The sequence below is a fragment of the Scyliorhinus canicula genome, chromosome 4 (assembly GCF_902713615.1).
Source record: "Scyliorhinus canicula chromosome 4, sScyCan1.1, whole genome shotgun sequence".
Lineage (NCBI taxonomy): Eukaryota > Metazoa > Chordata > Chondrichthyes > Carcharhiniformes > Scyliorhinidae > Scyliorhinus > Scyliorhinus canicula.
This window is the reverse complement of record NC_052149.1, coordinates 80500884-80520357: the sequence shown is the minus strand read 5'-3', so window position 1 is coordinate 80520357 and position 19474 is coordinate 80500884. Positions and strand designations below refer to the sequence as shown.

Sequence of the window (19474 nt, the reverse complement as noted above, 5' to 3'; positions counted from 1 at the left end):
GTGAAAAGGCGAGTAGGATGCTGGCTCCTCAGCTCCGCAAGCGGGATGCGGCAAAGGAAATTGCTGGAGTGAGAGACAAGAGTGGGAATGTGGTGCAGAAGGGGGTAGAGGTGAATGAGGTCTTCAAGGACTTTTACGGGGAACTGTACCGGTCGGAGCCAACGGGGGAGAGGAGGGGAATGAAGAGGTTCCTCGACGGGCTTTCTTTCCCGAAGGAGCAGGTGGAGGGGTTGGGTGCGCCGATTGAGCTGGAGGAACTAGTTAAGGGGATCAGGCAGATGCAGTCAGGGAAGGCACCGGGGCCGGATGGGTTCCCGGTGGAATTTTATAAAAAGTTTGTGGACCTAGTGGGCCCCCTGCTGGTGCGGACACTTAATGAAGCGTGGGAAGGGGGGACTTTGCCCCCGACGATGTCGCGGGCGCTGATCTCGTTAATCTTAAAGAGGGACAAGGACCCCCAGCAGTGTGGTTCATACAGGCCCATATCTCTCCTTAATGTGGATGCCAAGGTGCTGGCAAAAATCCTGGCCACCAGGATAGAGGACTGTGTGCCAGGGGTTGTACACGAGGACCAGACAGGGTTTGTGAAGGGAAGGCAGCTGAACACGAATGTGCGGAGATTGTTGAATGTCATCATGATGCCGGCGATTGAGGGGGAGGCAGAGATAGTGGTGGCACTGGATGCGGAGAAGGCCTTCGATAGAGTGGAGTGGGGGTACTTATGGGAGGTGTTGGGGAGGTTTGGATTTGGTGAAGGGTTTATTAGGTGGGTGAGGCTGCTATATGAGGCCCCGATGGCGTGCGTGGCCACGAATGGGAGGAGGTCGGAGTACTTCCGGCCCTACCGAGGGACCAGGCAGGGTTGCCCCCTGTCCCCCTTGTTGTTTGCACTGGCAATCAAGCCGCTGGCAATGGCGTTGAGGGATTCAGAGATGTGGAGAGGTTTGGTGCGAGGTGGGGAGGAACATAGGGTGTTGTTGTATGCCGATGACCTGTTACTGTATGTGGCGGACCCGGTGGGAGGGATGCTGGGGGTGATGGAGCTGCTAGCTGAGTTTGGGACCTTTTCAGGTTATAAACTAAATTTAGGCAAGAGCGAGGTGTTTGTGGTGCACCCTTGAGACCAGGAGGAAGGAATTGGTAGGCTCCCGCTTAGGAGGGCAGGGGAGAGTTTTAGGTACCTGGGGGTGCAGGTGGCCAGGGACTGGGGGACTCTTCACAAACATAATTTCACCAGACTTGTAGATCAGATGGAGGAGGAGTTCAAGAGGTGGGACATGCTACCATTGTCGTTGGCGGGGAGGGTGCAGTCCGTCAAAATGACGGTGCTTCCGAGGTTCTTGTTCCTCTTTCAGTGCCTGCCCATCTTTATCCCCAGGACCTTCTTTGGGAGAGTGACTAGCAGTATCTTGAGCTTTGTGTGGGCACATGGGACTCCGAGAGTGAAGAGGGTTTTCCTGGAGCGAGGGAGGGATAGAGGCGGGCTGGCCCTGCCCAACCTTTTGGGGTACTATTGGCCAATGTGTCAACGGTGTGTAAATGGGTGATGGAGGGGGGAGGGGCGGCGTGGAAAAGAATGGAGATGGCGTCATGTAGCGGTATGAGCCTGGGTGCCATGGCAACGGCACCGTTGCCGCTCTCCCCTAAGAGGTTTACCACGAGCCCGGTGGTGGCGGCGACCCTAAGAATCTGGGGACAGTGGAGACGGCATAGGGGGGAAACAGGGGGCTCGATGGAGGCTCCATTGGGTGGCAATCATCGGTTCATCCCAGGGAACAAGGATGGGGGATTCAGGGGGTGGCATCAGTAAATTGAGGGACCTGTTTATTGGCGGGAGGTTTGCGGGCCTGGGGGAACTGGAAGATAAATTTGGGCTTCCCCAAGGGAACATGTTCAGATACTTGCAGGTAAAGGCGTTTGCTAGGCGACAGGTGGAGGAATTTCCTTTGCTGCCCTCACGGGGGACGATGGACAGAGTGCTTTCGGGGGTGTGAGCCAGAGAGTGGAAGGTGTCTGACATCTATAAGGTAATGCAGGAGGTGGAGGAGTCGTCAGTGGAGGGGCTGAAGGCTAAATGGGAGGGGGAACTTGGGGAGCAGATAGAAGACGGGACTTGGGCGGATGCCTTGGAGAGAGTCAACTCTTCCTCTTCATGTGCGAGGCTTAGTCTCATCCAATTTAAGGTGCTGCACCGGGCCCACATGTCCGGGACTAGGATGAATAGGTTCTTTGGGGGTGAGGACAGGTGCACCAGGTGTTCGGGGAGTCCAGCGAATCATGCCCATATGTTCTGGGCATGCCCGGCACTGGAAGAATTCTGGAAGGGGGTGGCGGGGACGGTGTTGAGGGTGGTTGGATCCAGGGTCAAACCAGGGTGGGGACTCGTGATTTTCGGAGTTGCGATGGAGCTGGGAGTGCAGGAGGCGAAAGAGGCTGGTGTCCTGGCCTTTGCGTCCCTAATAGCCCGGCGGAGGATCTTGCTGCAGTGGAAGGATGCGAGGCCCCCAAGTGTGGAGACCTGGGTCAATGACATGGCGGGATTTATAAAGTTGGAAAGGGTCAAATTTGCCCTGAGAGGATCAGTACAAGGGTTCTATAAACGGTGGCAGCCTTTTCTGGACTTCCTGGCTCAAAGACAGGTATCTTGGTCAAAAGGGGTGGGCGGGGCAGGGGGGGCAGGGACGGGGGGCAGGGGTGGGCAGGGGCGGGCGGAGGGGCGGGCGGGGGGGCAGGCGGGGGGGGCAGGGGGGTGGCGGGGCAGGGGGGCGGCGGGCGGGGGGACAGCAGGCAGGGGGAGGGGCAGGGGGAGGGAGGGGGAGGGGGGCGAGCAGGCAGGGCGGGAGGGGCGGGGGGAGCAGGGGGTGGTGGGGCAGGGGGGTGGTGGGCGGGGTGGGCGGTGGGGGGGCTGGGCGGGGAGGCAGGCGGGCAGGCAGGGGGAGGGGCAGTGCGGGGGGGGCGGGCCCGGGGGTTGAAGGGGGGGCAGGCAGGGGGCAGGAGGGGGAGGGGCGGGGGGGCAGCAGGCAGGGGTGAGCAGGCAGGGCAGGAGGGGCGGTGAGGCAGGGGGGGCGGGCGGGCAGGCAGGCAGGGGGGGGCGGGCGGGCAGGCAGGGGAGGGGCGGGGGGGGGCGAGCAGGCAGGGCGGGAGGGGCGGGGGGAGCAGGGGGGGCGGGCAAGGGGGGGGTGTTCCTTATTATAGTTTCTATATTTTTTTCGCTACGGATATGTAACTTAACATTGTGTTAACTTAAGTTGTTGTTAATATGCTGGGTTGTTCATTGAGGAGATGCGATGGTTCATGATTGTTGTCATTACTGTTATCGTTGGTCATGAGAATGGTTCCAGCAATGAGGAACTTTCGGTTTTGTACATAGATTGGAGAAGTTGGGACTGCTTTCCTTGGAGAAGAGAAGGTTGAGGGGAAATTTGATAGAGGTGTTTGAAAACACGAGTGGTCTGGGCAGAGTAGATAGGGAAAAAATATTCCCATTAGTGGAAGGATTGAGAATGAGAGGATTTCAGATAATTGGCAAAAGAAGCAGTGGGGGCAAGAGGAGAAACATTTTCATGCAGCAAGTTAGGATTTGGAATACATTGCCTAAGTGTGTGGTGGAGGCAGATTCAATCGAAGCATTCAAGAGGAATTTGGATTATTATCTGCAAAGGATGAACATGGCGGGTTCCAGGAAGAAGTCAGGGAACTGGCATTAGGTGATTTGCTCAGTTGGAGAGCTGGTATCGACACAATTCTGCCATTCTAATGATGATGGAAGCAATTAAATATGAGGTTATAGGTCTTGAAGCTAATGTTAGGGCTAACAGGGTGTGTGGGGAGATGCAACATGATGAGAAAGGGGATAATGGAATTGTAGGGATTCATGCAAGTAACAGCACAATTAACAACACTTTGCAGACGTTGTAGCATGTCAAGTGTTCAAAATCAGACAACCAATTAGGAAGGCAATTGAAAGTCAAGTTAAAGTTGAGGCGATAACAGCACAATGGAAATTTTGTCAGTAAAACGGGGGAGGTGGGTGGATACAGCCGATTGGAGGAAGGAAACAGCTACAATTAAGCGACAGGCTCGAGGCTCTACACCACAGAATTGTAGATGAGGTAACAGTCAAAATGTTGGTGAAGTTAAGGGGGCAAAGGCAGAAAAGTTCATAGGGGGCAAAAAAAGGATGATTCAGCTTTTCACAAATTAAGCCAGAAGACATTTTGACTGATCTAAGATGAGATGATAAGCAAGCAGTTGGACAGATGAGAAACAGCCTTGGAGTCTAAAGAGGAGGGAGAAAGACAAAACTCAACAGCATCTGCAAATGTAGGAACTAGAAAACTAAGGTCCAAGGCAATAACCAGGTGCATCATTAAAGTCAAGGTTTTGGAGGAGAAACAGTGCTTTCATACCCTATACACATCAGATTGTTAGGCTCATATTCATTTTAGGATCCTCTCAAATTCAAGTTACTCTGTTGTAAATGCATTCAATTCAGCAGCTAATCTGAACATTTTGAAACACTTTGGCCCAGATTTTGTCGTGTCATGGAGTCTGAATCTGCGGACTTTCCAACATGAAGGTTGGGATCTAGATCCAGAAGTTTCGCCCCCATTTCCAACAGATTCCATTTTTGCCGGTAGGGCATAATTCACACAAGAGGGAAACCCCAAACTCAGGAGGGATATTTGAACTCAGCGCTGAGTTCAAGCAGAGCCCATTTTCACTGCAGCAATGGCTTCAATCTGCAGTATGGGAGACACAATCTCTTTGAGCAGACATAAGTGCTCTTGAAGAGTGGAGAAGGTATTTTGAACTGTCAAGCTGTGAAGGTATATAGATCCCCAGCCCTTTAAAAATTAAAATGGTTGTCCATATCATTGAGAGGTAAAAATAATTTAGTGTAGTAGTTGCAACAGCTGTTTGTTGTTATTACTGTAAGGGCTATCTATCAATGTGTTACAATTAATGTTGAGCTGCTTTCCACAAATTATAATTATACCAGCAGGGGATCCCAACTACACAGTTTCATTGACAGTTCAAAGAGGTTATTAAAAAGGATTCAAAGTCTTTGATGTGTGGTTATGAACACAAGTCTGTTTGTTTTATACAGAAATACGTACTTGAGGAAATTTTAAAGTTTTGAATGGGTTTTCATGAATGGAAGTTATTATATAATTAAAGTTGTAAAAGATATTTAGAACTTTATTTCATTTCATCTCAACATGGCTCCTGAGTTCTTCCCAAGGTAGATAGTTGGTGAGTTTGCATGGAGGTTGCAAGAGCAAATGGTGGTGTCTGAATTGGCATGAACTTTCATTAAGTTGGCACGGGAGGCTATAAGGGACCATTGTGGTGTGTGTTTGGGCATGGGTTTGCTTGGCGGGTATGAAGGGCCATTGTGGGTGGCGGGGGCAAAGAGGGGGGACAAGAGGTGTGGATGGAGGCATGGAAGGGAGCATGAGGGTAGAGGGCCTAATGTACAGAAACACAACTGGGATGAAGCCCATGGGAAATGGTGGGCCTTTTAACAGTCTGCAGTAGCATTCAGCAGCTCCGGTGGCTGCCTCCAATCGCAATTGGGGGTGGTCGGCCTGATCCAATCTGAACCCGGAACGAAGATTGGGTGTGCCCTCTCCCCACGCCCCCTTGAGGAGGGTGCAGCGAGATGGAAAATTTCTAGACTCGTGTACCCTCCTCAGGAGTGAAAATCTGGGGGCGGCATGGTGATGGAGTAGTTAGCACTGCTGCCTCAGGACTCCGAGGACCCGGGTTTGAATGCGACTGTGTGGAGATTGCTCATTCTCCCCGTGCCTGTGTGGGTCTCACCTCCACAACCCAAATATGTGCAGGGTAGGTGGATTGACCCCGCTAAATTGGTGGATTGGCCATGCTAAATTGCCCGTAGTGTTCTAATAAGTAAGGTTAAGGGGGAGTTGTTGGGTTACGGGTATAGGGTGGATACGTGAGTTTGAGTAGGGTGATCATTGCTCGGCACAACATCGAGGGCCGAAGGGCCTGTTCTGTACTGTACTGTTCTAAATTCTAAATTGTGCCTTAATTGGAAAACAATTTTTGTTTAAAAAGGAGTGAAAATCTGGGCCTTTTTGTCCAGTTGTTACAGTGTTCCTTTTGCTCTCCAATTACATGTTCACAGTAGTGGTTCCACTGTTAATTCAGATTTCTTCTAATAATTCTGAATTTTAAAGAAGCTGTAGTACAGCAAAATCCAAAAAGAGGCAAAACAAGTCCAATAACTCGTATTAAACAATTTTCAGTCCCTTGGTAAATAAACAGAGGAAGATCTAAACAACCCTTTTGCATCTTAATTTACAGAGTGCCACTGATAGGGGCCTGCAATCAACTTGTCCTCTTGTCTATTGACTAGAATCCAAAAACTATCCATATAGCAATAAAACCTTTACACATAGCAGGAAATTCCTGTCCACAAAACCTCATTTCCTTTTGTTGTGCTTTTTGATCATGATTTTCTGTCAACATTTGCATGGCAAAACACGTCAATTCATCCCATTCAATTTTGTAGCCGTGCAAATGTATACTCCAGCCATTAGGTGGCTCTGAAGTCTGTTTCTTAATTAACTTTCTAGCTTCTTATCAAATAATTATTTTTGTCACTTTATTGTCCAATCAGCGCAACAGAATATCTTTTTAGGGCCAGAAAAATGGCATAAAGGTGAATATGTTTGGCAGATTGTTTCAGACTCACCCTCCACATCACCTCTCTCTCAATCATTTCTCTCTCTAAAAATGCACCTAATTATTTCTTGAACTATCTGATTTAATAATCTCCCTTTAACTTTGACAACAAATTTCTTATTGGATCTTTTCTGTTAACTTAACTTCTTGATATCTGGAATCGCCGACTTCAATCCATTTGCACCCTCTTGAGGATTTTAATATAATTCCTAAATCTTGATAACAAGAGGGTCAAATAAATTGAGATTAAAAGAAAAATCTTTGAATACTCCTTCTGCCTGTGTCATTTACTACCAGCTATCTTTTATATTTTACAATGTTTTCTTTATAAAACAAGGTTTAAGAGGTTCATTCACCTAGGTTATTTATCTCTACTGCCAGTGAGTCGGAATGAAAACTTAAATAAGGCTTGAAATACTAACCCTTCAGCCCAATGTGCTGTTTCAAACATACCTCAATATTGTTAAGCGTGTTAAACTCCATTAGATCATGAAGCTGTGTAAACGCCTTATTGGAATACTGGAAGTTGAAAGTAGAATATGGGGAGTCAGCATCATCAAAGATGTCAAAGTCCACATTCTCAATGTCTTTCTCGTTTTCTCGTTTAACACCTTCAACAAAGACAAGGTTGGTTTCAGTACAAATATCGGTATTGGCACTTTATTTTCCATGACCATATTATTTTCACCCCCCCACCCCTTCTTCTAATATACTCAGTCAAGGCAGGTGAAGTTAGGAACAATATATAGCTTTAAGTTTGATTTAAATTTTGTACTTGCGTGTTAAGAAAGATGAAACCTGATTTCAGTTTCATTTGAGAGTTGGGTGGTAGGAGGTTTGGGGCCTTGTTTGTATACATGCTTTTCAAAAGAGGTTTTACAACTCTTGAAGTGAAGAGATGGATTACCGAAGGGCTAGTAGTTTTGTGAAGATTAAAATAGAAGAAAAACTGCGCTGTTGTTAATGACAGGGGACCATAGACACACAGAGAGACAGGGAAATACAGAAGGGCTGTCAGGCAGACGATCCAAAACTCTCTTGCAAGAAATCCTGCAAGCCGGCTGGGGAACAGAGTTTAGGGAACTCGTGTTTGCTCTGAAGTTGAAGTAACAGTGAGTCTAGATTGCAGTGTTTGGGTGTCTTATGGAGAGATAGCAGCTGAAAAAAAGCATCTAGTGAATGTTCAGAAGTTCACTGGAAGAAAACAGTTTGAAACTGAGCCAACCCAAGCAAGGCACCTTAGTGTTGAGACAGTGGTAAATCTTCACTGGGATTTTATGTCTGTAAGGATTGCTGGGATGAAAGTAATAGTGTAAACTGACTCACTTTTTCTTATCTGTATTGAACACTTTCCAACCTTTTTATCTAGTGTGATACAGTTCATTTTTATTGTTTAATAAACATCTTATTCTTTGAGTTTACAGGCAGGCTATCATGAATGTGTTCAGTAACTGACCTCCACAATTTCTATCAAAAACACAAGTTAGAATCTATCAAGCCAGGTTTTACTCTGGGATTTGACTTATTCAGCATTATCATCTGGCATCATAACACCGTTGATATCCAATCCCTTCCCAAACAGTTAACCATTCTCATGAAATATCATTGACCTGAAACATTAGCTCTGTTTCACTCTTCATACATAAGTATTTCCAGCATTTTCGGTTAACATTCAACCATTCTTTGGTGTATGGTTAGGCACCGAGTAGTGTTGCATTGCAATATTTGACCATAGAGACCATTTACTCACCTGAAGACTCCATTCATACTTCCCAGAGGGGATTTAGGGGACAGTGATGTATGAACGCTTTGTCTGGTCCTGTGTGCTCGGGCCAGTTACAGGACTCTTTCAGCTGCTGCTGCCCTAACTCTGACTAGGACTAGAGACGAAACCTGGTGTTTGCCTGATCTCAGGATCACACAAGACTGGCTAAACCTTTTAACATTTCACTCAACACAGGGTGACCTTGGTTTCTGAATATCTTTAACAGCTTTCATGATTCTGAATTATACTGTTAATAGGTGATCAAATATTTAAAAAACGCGGCTTGCTTTCTTTTTGAAAGGGAATCATCAAGTTTGTCTGAGAGAAAGCTCTCTACATCCTTCAGAAAACCTATGCTGAGTCAAATCTCAGATTTACGCCATTTTAATGCTGCAATGATGGCAATTTGCTGCCTTTAGGTTTATCTTTGAGATTAATGGCGGTAAACAGAATGGAATTTTTAAAAAAAAATAACACTTTTTAAATTATTATTTTTTTTTAAATAAATGTTTTTTATTGGGTTTTTGAACAAAGTATATTTACCGTTATGTACACAGGATAAGAGACATATATAAAAATATATGTATACACTTTTTAATTATTTAGGTCTATCTGCAAAACCCATATATGAAACATTTACTCTGTTCGAGCTCGGTGAGCAGAATTGGAGAATTATTTCATTCACATAAGCCCCCTGTTGCAATCTGGAAATTCTAATCTATAGTGTTCGTGCTTCACTGGAATATTGACTTTACATAGATTTTATTGGATTCAATTCTTTTTCCTTTTACCATTGGAACCATCATGTGATGAGGAGCATCATAGTTATTGATAATGTGAACTCTGTAATGGCTGTGGTGATGTTTGCAAAAGTATTCATACTTGTTCACAATGCACTGGACTCAATGTTATACCTCATTTATATGAAAATCTGGCCTTTGGAAACGGCACTGTATTATAAAAAAGCAAGCATGCATGCTTCTGGAGACAAAACACTGCATTAGGAAATAACCTTGGTCCAAGGAAAAGGTGCTGGGTAGATGCATTGGACATGGTCATGGATTTTCTTGGGCAGCAGCAGTAAAATTAATTTAACAAGGCCTAAAAGGACATGATATACCCTAGATAGAAATCTGCCTAGCAGTAGACAGCCTACAAAAGGTAGGATGGGATGCATCTTTCCCAGTAACGAGAGTAGCAGATAGGATCAGATATGAATCCCCTATTAGAAACAGATCAGTTAGGCAATTGAGGAGATCAATGAAGCATACACAGGCTAATGTCTAGAGTCAAGGTATTTGAGAGGGGCAGACAGCCAAATACACAGAAGGCAGCACAAAAGTGGAACAAAGGTATAATGGCCAGGACCCTCAGAAGCAAGGGAAGCCAGTTGACACCTAGCAGCCTCAGAAGTAGACAAGTCAGTTTCCATCTAGCAACCTGGAGGAAAGGTTTTACATCTAACAGCCTCGAAGTCTTAGAGCCAAGGCAGTGCAGAAAACCTTTGCAAAGGGAGTTCAAATATCTTCACTGGACCACGTGAAAACATTTCCCAGATTTGATTATCATCTCTGTATCATGTGGTAACTATAAGCTGGTTTTAACTTATAGATTTATTTAATTTGGATGTTGTTTGAGGAGTAAGGAAGTCTTAAGGAGTTCAGGGATCGTGGATATAGTTTGAAACAAGGGTATTCTACAAGGGGAACAAGTATATTCGACAGAAACTGTGTGTATGTTCAGCAATTTGGATACTTAATTGTCTTAGTGTAGTATAGTGCTGTTCATGGTGTCTTTGTCTTTTCTTTAATTTAATAAATAGTCTTTAATAATTGTTAAATGGCGACTGAACTACTTATTCTCACTGGGTTTTCATTCCTCACAACATTCCAAAAAAAAATGCACTCCCACGAACCAGTGTTCCAAGTTGGAATACCCTCGCAGATAACATCAGTGTGGTTCATGACAACATGGATGAAGGGATAATAATAATAATAACAAGGCTTGAATCTATGTAGCATCATATAATATTAATATTAATGAGAGACAAAGGCCACGATTATCCGCTCCCCACGCCGGGGGGGGGGGGGAAGAGAGAGAATCGCTGGAGGGCCGGGCGAATCACGCCACGCCGCCCTGGCACCCCCATGATTCTCCCACCCCCCCCCCCCCCACCCCCCAAATGGCGTGCCACGTTTTGCGACACGCCACTCGCCGTTTTTCCCGGCGACCACAGATTCTCCGGCCCGGATGGGCCGAGTGGCCAGACGACCCCGACCGGTTCACGCCGGTGTCAACCACACCTGGTCGCTGCCGGCATGAACATCGCGCGACAGGTAAGTGTGGGGCCTGTGGGGGGCGGAGAGAGGATCGAACACCACGGGCGTGCTCGTGAGGTGACTGGCCCGCGATCGGTGCCCACTGAACGTCGGGCCGGCGTCTCTAAGAGGCGCACTCTTTCCCCTCCGCCGCCCCGCAAGATCAAGCCGCCATGTCTTGCGGGGCAGCGGAGGGGAAGAAGGCAACCACTTAGGTGCCGCCGGCCACGTTATTCTCGGCGCGCCGCTTTGACGTAAGTGTCAAGGCCCGGCGCCCGAGATTCGCGCAATGCCGCTCCTAGCCCCCACCGGGGGGGGGGGGGGGGGGGGGGGGGGGGGGGGGGGGGAGAGAATAGGGGGCGAGGAGCGGCCTCCGGCGTCGGCACTCAGTCTCTCGTTGGGAGAATCGCGCCCAAAGCTTTTCACACAGTGAATAACTTTTCTAGAACAATGACTGTTGTTATAGTGGGAAATTTGATCCTTGGCTTGGATGGGGTGATATTTCCACCTGCCAACTCAGGTCAACTGTATGATTTCCACATTGCTGGCCTCCCACGACCTGTGTCTGATGTGGGTCAAGATCCATGACTAGAATTTTAAAGCTGCAATAGATTACATATGTATTGTTAAATGTAGTTGTTCATCCAGAGTCAATCGGCCTTGTATAAAGGTCAAATGTAGGCACCCTGTCCAGATTAGTTCTAATTATATATATAGAACATAGAACAGTACAGCACAGAACAGGCCCTTCGGCCCTCGATGTTGTGCCGAGCAATGATCACCCTACTCAAAGCCACGTATCCACCCTATACCATACAACCCCCCCTTAACCTTACTTTTTAGGACACTACGGGCAATTTATCATGGCCAATCCACCTAACCCGCACATCTTTGGACAGTGGGAGGAAACCGGAGCACCCGGAGGAAACCCACGCACACACGGGGAGGACGTGCAGACTCCACACAGACAGTGACCCAGCCGGAAATCGAACCTGGGTTCGATATATATATATATATATATCGTATATATGTATATATATGTATATGTATATACTAATGCCAAAAGAGAAAATGCTGCTAAGTCTCAGCAGGTCTGGCAGCATCTGTAGGGAGAGAAAAGAGCTAACATTTCGAGTCCAGATGATCCTTTGTCAAAGCTAAAATGAACAGAAAGTGGGAGATATTTAGACTGTGGGGTGAGGGAATGAAAGACGAGTCATAGCCACAGAAACCAAGGGAACAGAGGGCTATTGGCAATCCCCAGAGAGAATAAAAGTAGTGAAAGGCCAAACAGCAGAGAAACTAAAATCAGAGGGTAAGCTGTGACAGATGTAGGAGCGGGAGTGTGTGCGTGGCGGGGGGGATAATATAGGGGGGGAACTATGTATATATATATATATATATATATATGTATATAAAGAAAGACAAGAAACAAATAAAAGGTAAAAGACAATTAAAATGAAATGGAATGAAAACAAAAGGTCGAGGTGGGGTACAGCTAATCATCTGAAGTTGTTGAATTTGATGTTGAGACTGGAAGGCTGTAGCGTGCCTAACCGGAAGGTGAGATGTTGTTCCTCCAGTTTGTGTTGAGCTTCACTGGAACATTGCAGCAGACCAAGGTCAGACATGAGGGCATGGGAGCATGGTCTTTTGTTAAAATGGCAAAGCAACAGGAAGGTCAGGGTCCTGAACGTGCACGGATCGAAGGTGCTCAGCAAAGCGATCACTCAGTCTACCTTTGGTCTCTCCGATATAGAGGAGACCACATTGGGAACAGCGAATGCAAAAGATGAAATTGAAAGAGGTGCAAGTGAAACATTACTAACCTGGAATGAATGTTTTGGGTCTGAGATGTTAAGCATGGTAAAGGGGCAGGTGTTACACTTTCTGCGATTGCATGGGAAGGTGCCATGGGAGAGGTGTTGGGTATGGCAGAGGAGTGGACTAGATTATCTCTGAGGGAACGGTCTCGGTGGAATGCTGGCAGAGGGCGTGAAGGGAAGATGTGTTTGGTGGTAGCATCACGCCGGAGTTGGCTAAATCTATTTATTATATGCATACTAATGACTTGATCAAGTTACTGGACCAAGCTTTCAGTTAGGTGATACTGTGGAAATGGTTACACATTGAGGTAGTATAGCCTGCAAGTTATTGGCAATCTGACATTTTACTTTACAGTTCAATGGGCACAAATGTACATTTTCTGTATATAATAAAGCTGAGGGACCATGATGGAAAACTAAAGAACCACAAGAGTTTATATACTATGCTTACCATTAAAAATAGGGCATAAGGTCTACTTGTAGGTGCACTGACTAAAGTGGAAAACAACCATCTTGAATAGAAACCCTTGGTTCAGTCCTTTGTGGCGAGTTATCTGATCTCAGCGGCAGAATGGAAATAGAGGAGCTACAACTAACCTCAATGTTCCTGCACAAAAAAAAATCAGGCTCCTCCATGATTCCTCTTGGTATGTGGTTCCTGTGTGAGGAAAGCATGGGGTTTTGCTATGGTGCCCTCTCTGGTAAAATAAATTGGTGACATTAAAAGTCCAACTGACCCTTCGGCAATGCATCAGAAAATTGAAGGGAACAATTTTCCATGAGTTTGGCAATTGTATGTCTGAAATCAAGTCAGGTGAAGTAATTCTCAGTCAATCTCTAAAGTCCTTTACCTGGTGCTTTATAATGCCTGAAATTGATGTTTGCAAGAACAAAGTGGATGATGGTTGGACAGTCTTTCTCCGTCATTGGGTTTTTGGGCTTGAAGACGTAGCATTCTTTTAATCCTTCTCGGTCGAAGACTTTGGTGTCAATCTTGGGAAATGGCAACTTGTTCATTCTTGCCCACTTCTCTGCCAGCAAGAGCTCCTGTCAAATTACACAGGATGGTATTGAGGTTGCCCATGAGAGGCAGTGTCATAATAAATAAACAAACAGATACTTAGCACTTAACTATGAGGTTGCTGAACACACCAGGCTTTTCCTTCGGTTCTACAGACTTTTAAGCCCATCAACCTCCGATGGTCATTCCGGAACCATTGTTCATTCATTCATTCAGCGATATTTCACAACGTAACAAAGGGCAACTTTTAGGATAGGACTGCTCGAGTTTCTGAGATCACAATTATGGAACTGAACGCTGATCAATCATCCCCAAACATCCATGAATTTCTAGGTATCTGTAATCCTGCTAGTGGCACATCAACCCCCAAGCATCAGCAGAATTGTTGGTCCAGGATGTTGGTTTGTCATGACCCAATCTCAATAATGTCACACGGGACAGTGCATTAACATACTTACTCATTTTTTATACCTTCTATCTTCAAAATGAATTGAGTCAAAGTTGCAGAAAAACAGGCAGCGAATGCTCTTTGACAAAGTTAAGGCCAGTTGGAACTGATCTTGAAATTTCACATGAAGGCGACACTTTCAAAAATAGTTCAAGCACTTCCATGTATTGGCTTTGAGAATGGGTTATTCTTACACATTGACCTATAAAATAGCTTTGCATTAAGGTAACTTATTTTTTAACCTTAAACGGTGGGCTGGAGTCACTTGGTCTGGCAGAAAAATCGAAGGAGATGATGAGGTCGATTGCGCGCTGGGGTCTCAATATTAGTGGGTAAGGCAGGTTGAAGGTGAGCCCACTGTCCACCACATGGATCTTCTTACTTTTCACATCGAGCGGTTCATAAATTCTTTCAAACTCATCTGGATCTGCAGGGATATTGGAGCAGGAAACAAACTCAGATTACCCAAAGAGCCAACTCCCTGAATCTGCCTTCACCCTCTTTCAGTCTATCAATTAGCATTCCTCGATTACAGCAAAGAATAATTTTAATAACTATGTTGAACATGCTAAATTGTTGCCATAGTTAAAGGAATCAGGAGAGGTACAAATAGGAACAGTGGAATGAATGTAGGCCACTCAGCTCCTGGAGCCTATTACACCATTCAACTAGATCATTGCCGCTCCGTATCCGACCCCATCCATCTGCCAACATCCATACCCCTTAATATCCTTGGTTAGCAAATTGTTTGGTCGCAGGTTGACAATTATTCGTTTGAGCTAGCATCTACCACTTTAGTGGGAGATGGTTCCACGCTTCTACCATCCTGCATGTGAAGAAGTGTTTCCTAACTTCTCTTTTGAATGGCCTAGCTCTGATCTGAATATTATATTCCCTTGTCCTAGGCTTCCTCATCTCTAGCTACCCTATCAATTTCTTTCAAAATCCGAAGAACATCAAGCCATCCCTTAATCATAAGTGTTTCAGAGAAAACAGGTCTAGTTTATGTAATCTTTCTGCATAATCTCACATTTGGAGCCTTACAATAATATTCTGGTGAATCAGCACTGCACCTTTTCAAAGGCTAACATATCATTTTGGACTATACCCAGATATGTTCCAGTCAGGGCAGAAAAGTGGAAAGGTTAACATTTCACTTGTGTTTTGATTTTTTTTAAAGATGGCTACTACATTTCAGTGATCTAAATATCTGGATCCCTAAATCTCTTTAGCTCTTCTCCATTTAAATAATACTTGAATTTATTATTTTTTGGTCCATAATAGAGATTACCTCATTTGAAATCGTTTGGCCACAGCTTTGCCCACTCGCTATGCCCACTATGAATATCTCTTTACAATTTTATGCTCCCATCTGCACTACTTATTCTATGTGCTACGAACATTTGTGTTATCGGCAAAATTGGATATGTGACTCCATTATCTAAATAATTGATAAGCATAGTGAATAGTTGATGGCTTCGCACAAATCCTTGGTGGGACATTAATAATAATAATATTTATTATTGTCACAACACTGCAATGAAGTTGCTGTGAAAAGCCCCTAGCCGCCACACTCCAGCGCCTGTTTGGGTACACAGAGGGAGAATTCAGAATGTCCAATTCACCTAACAAGCACGTCTTTCGGGACTTGTGGGAGGAAAAGGGAGCACCCGGAGGAAACCCACGCAGACAAGATGAGAACGTGCAGACTCCGCAGACTGGGTCCCTGGCGCTGTAAAGCAACTAACCACTGTGCTACCGTGCCGCCACTAGTCTCTTTCCCCAATTCCAGTACATATCCATTATCCTTGCTTCGTTTTCTACCACCTAGCCAATCTCCTAATTAGTTCAGTAATTTGCCTTCAATTTCATGAGCTTTAATTTTAGCCAACCGTCTGTTATCTGAAGTCTTACTGAATGTCTTCTGAAAGTCCATATAAACTACATCCCTATCTAAAGTCCATTGCTTTAGTTACTTCCTCAAGAAGCACAAGTGGGCTCATCAAGACATTACCAATTACTGATCCATGTTGATGCATGGATCAGCTTAAACATCTCCAGTGTACAATCGCTCTGTCCTCAAATAATTTGCCCACAACAGGCATTAGACTAACAGATATATAATTCCCTGCTTTCTCTTTCACCCATTATATTTGCATGGTATCTGGGCGGCACGGTGGTGCAGTGGTTAGCACTGCTGCCTCATGGCGCCTGACCCCGGGTCACTGTCCGTGTGGAGTTTGCACATTCTCTCTGTGTCTGAGTGGGTGTCACCCCACAAAACCCAAAGATTTGCAGGTTGGGTGGATTGGACATGCTAAATTGGCCCTTGGGGTGAGGTTACAGGGTGGGATTGGGCCTAGGTAGTGTTGGTGCAGGCTCAATGGGCCGAATGTACTGTAGGGATTCTAAAATGTAGCATTAGGCTTGACCAACATTTTGCTTTTCTGTCTATAAAGTGCCTGTTCCATGGGCTCTACCCTACTAGTCAATTCACTGAAAGCTTTGACAGCATTGACAGTCAATTAAGGCCCTAACTTACCCCATCATACATTTTAGTAGGACTTAAAAGGAAGCGATGAGGATGGGAAAATTCTACCCACCTCCCCACCCAAGGCCCCGGCCCTGTCACCTTCCTAATGCCAGAGTGTTGAGATCAGATCATTCAGAATCAACTAGGGATTGAATCCGTTTTGGTCTATGTGGCTTAACAATGTATCAAGGGTGACTTTACCAAAGTCACTGGGTGGAAAGGGCCCAGGATTTCCTGCAGCTCGTCACGTTCATCGGCAATAAAAATAATTTAACACAAAACATAGAAGCAACAAGTAAAACAAGAAATTATCTTTCAAAACATGCACGGACACTCCTGTTCATAAAATATGTTGCAGAAAGGGAACTTTCTATCTGCATCAGTCTTGTCAGCTTGTGCCCCTTATACTAGTCTGGCATTGTGTGAAACTTGTCCGAGTGCCACTACCTCCCAGATGTAAATCTTTTTTTTTTTTTTTAAATAATTTTTATTGAAAGAGTTTTTCCATACAAACATTTACCCCTACTAATTTTTAAATTATTTACAACACAATCCCTCTAGGCAAATGTCCCTCCCTCGCCCGCCCTCTCGCGCGCACCAGTCCTCCCCCCCCCCCCAGGCAACCTTAACAAACAAGGCAGCCTACAGTTTCAGACATGAGCAGCGAGCAGACTTGCCTGTGTTACAGTCGTGCATGTCCCCCCACGACCCTTGCTGCCCCCCCCCCCCTCCCTCCCCTCCTCCCCCCCCCCCCCCCCCCCCCCCCCCCCCGGGTTGCTGCTGCCACGACCCCGAACGTCTATCTCTGATCTAAAAAGTCAAGGAAAGGTTGCCACCGCCTGGAGAATCCCTGTACCGACCCTCTCAGGGCAAATTTGATCCTTTCTAGCTGAATATAGCTAGCCATATCGTTAATCCAAGTTTCAACGCTTGGAGGCCTCGCGTCCTTCCATTGAATTAATATCCTTCGTCGAGCCACTAGGGACGCAAAGGCCAGTATTCCGGCCTCCCTAGCCTCCTGTACCCCCGGTTCTACCCCGACCCCAAAGATCGCAAGCCCCCATCCTGGTTTGACCCTGGACCCCACCACCTTCGACACCGTCCTTGCCACCCCCTTCCAGAACCCTTCCAGCACCGGACATGCCCAGAACATATGCACATGGTTCGCTGGGCTTCCCAGACATCTGACACACCTGTCCTCACCCCCAAAGAACCGGCTCATCCTTGTCCCCGTCATGTGAGCTCTATGCAGCACCTTAAATTGAATGAGGCTCAGCCTCGCACACGAGGAGGAAGAATTGACCTTCTCCAGTGCATCCGCCCACGTCCCGTCTTCTATCTGCTCTCCCAGCTCCCCTTCCCACTTGGCTTTCAGCTCCTCCCCTGATGCTTCTTCCGCCTCCTGCATTATCTTGTAGATGTCTGATATCTTCCCCCCTCCGACCCAGACCCCCGAGAGCACCCTATCACTCGCCCCCTTACTGGGGAGCAGGGGGAACCCCTCCACCTGCCGTCTAGCAAATGCCTTCACTTGTAAATATCTGAACATGTTTCCCGGGGGGAGCTCAAACTTCTCCTCCAGCCCTCCCAGGCTCGCAAACCTCCCCTCTATAAACAGGTCCTTCAGCTGCCGTATGCCCACCCTGTACCAGCTCTGAAATCCCCCGTCGATGTTCCCCGGGATGAATCTATGGTTCCCTCTTATTGGCGCCGCCAACAGACCTCCCATTTCCCCCCTATGTCGCCTCCACTGCCCCCATATCTTGAGGGTGGCCGCCACCACCGGGCTCGTGGTGTACCTCGTGGGGGCCAGATGTAAATCTTAAGTGGATATCTTCAACCTAAGTAGAACATTGTTGGTGCTTACTAAAACTGTCTGGCAGGCGATCTAGTTTTTAGTGAAATTAGCTGATAGTCCTCGAAATAATCCTGCAGTCTCATGCAATGTAAAAACAACTTTAAACAATCTGAAACACTCGTCCCTCAAAACAGGCCAACTGACAAATACTAGAAATGAGATTGATAGATTTTTGTTCGGCAAAGATAGTAGTGGTTGCAGAACCAAGGTGAGCCGATGGAGGTAAGATACAAAAAAGCCATGATTCAATTGAATTTCGGAAGGGCTTGAGCGACTTAACAGCCTCGTGTCTCTATGTTTATTCCAAATACCCAGGTAGCATTCCTCTATCAGAGAATGCACATGGTTCCAATTTTTCCGGTTCATCTTTTATACAAAGGGAAAAGGAAAGAAAATATTCATCATATTGGAACAGGAAACTAGAAGCATGTGCACCATTATCAAGATAGCCACAAGAAACATAGAACAGTCTTTTAAATCCCATGGGTGTGATCTTGAGATAAGGAATGTTCATTCGCAATAAACATAAATATAACACTGAAGATAAATTCCAACATTAGGGTTAACAACCTTAAAATCCAGAAATCTCTTTGCTACGTAGCACAGGGAGTGTGACAGACTGTCCGTGCAGTCTCTGTCCACTGTTGTCATGGGGATATCCCTGCAGCTGCCCTCATTGTGTGGCACAGAGAGCTCTTCACATTGTCTCTACACTGGTGTGCATATAATCGCAAAGCACATTGCAGTCAGCTGCACCATGGAGAGGCAACTAAATACGTAAAATAATGAGGGAAGAAGCGCTGAACATGCAGCTAACTGTACATATCAACTCTCTTTCCCCTGTGAACTTGTTTGTGACCATTGATTATTTATTAGTTATTCCTGATTGCAAATTTCTAACTCAAAGAAAGCATTCATGTTACTGCCTGATATAACTTTTAAAAAACAATGAATTTGTAATGTTCTTGTCGGATGGACTGATTTATTACAT

At 46.0% G+C, this 19474-nt stretch overlaps 1 protein-coding gene across 5 annotated transcripts in view; it reads right to left on the bottom strand.

Annotated features, from left to right (window-relative positions):
* Nucleotides 1-19474, bottom strand: part of LOC119964711 (cytosolic phospholipase A2-like) — a 183268-nt gene that overhangs the window by 6141 nt on the left and 157653 nt on the right. For all 5 annotated transcript variants that reach the window (XM_038794593.1, XM_038794592.1, XM_038794594.1 and 2 more), the window contains 3 exons: nucleotides 14335-14519; nucleotides 13475-13670; nucleotides 7168-7325 (listed from right to left, as the gene is read on the bottom strand). In XM_038794593.1, the coding sequence (XP_038650521.1) occupies nucleotides 7168-7325; nucleotides 13475-13670; nucleotides 14335-14519 (539 nt within the window). The remainder of the gene's footprint in view (nucleotides 1-7167; nucleotides 7326-13474; nucleotides 13671-14334; nucleotides 14520-19474) is intronic.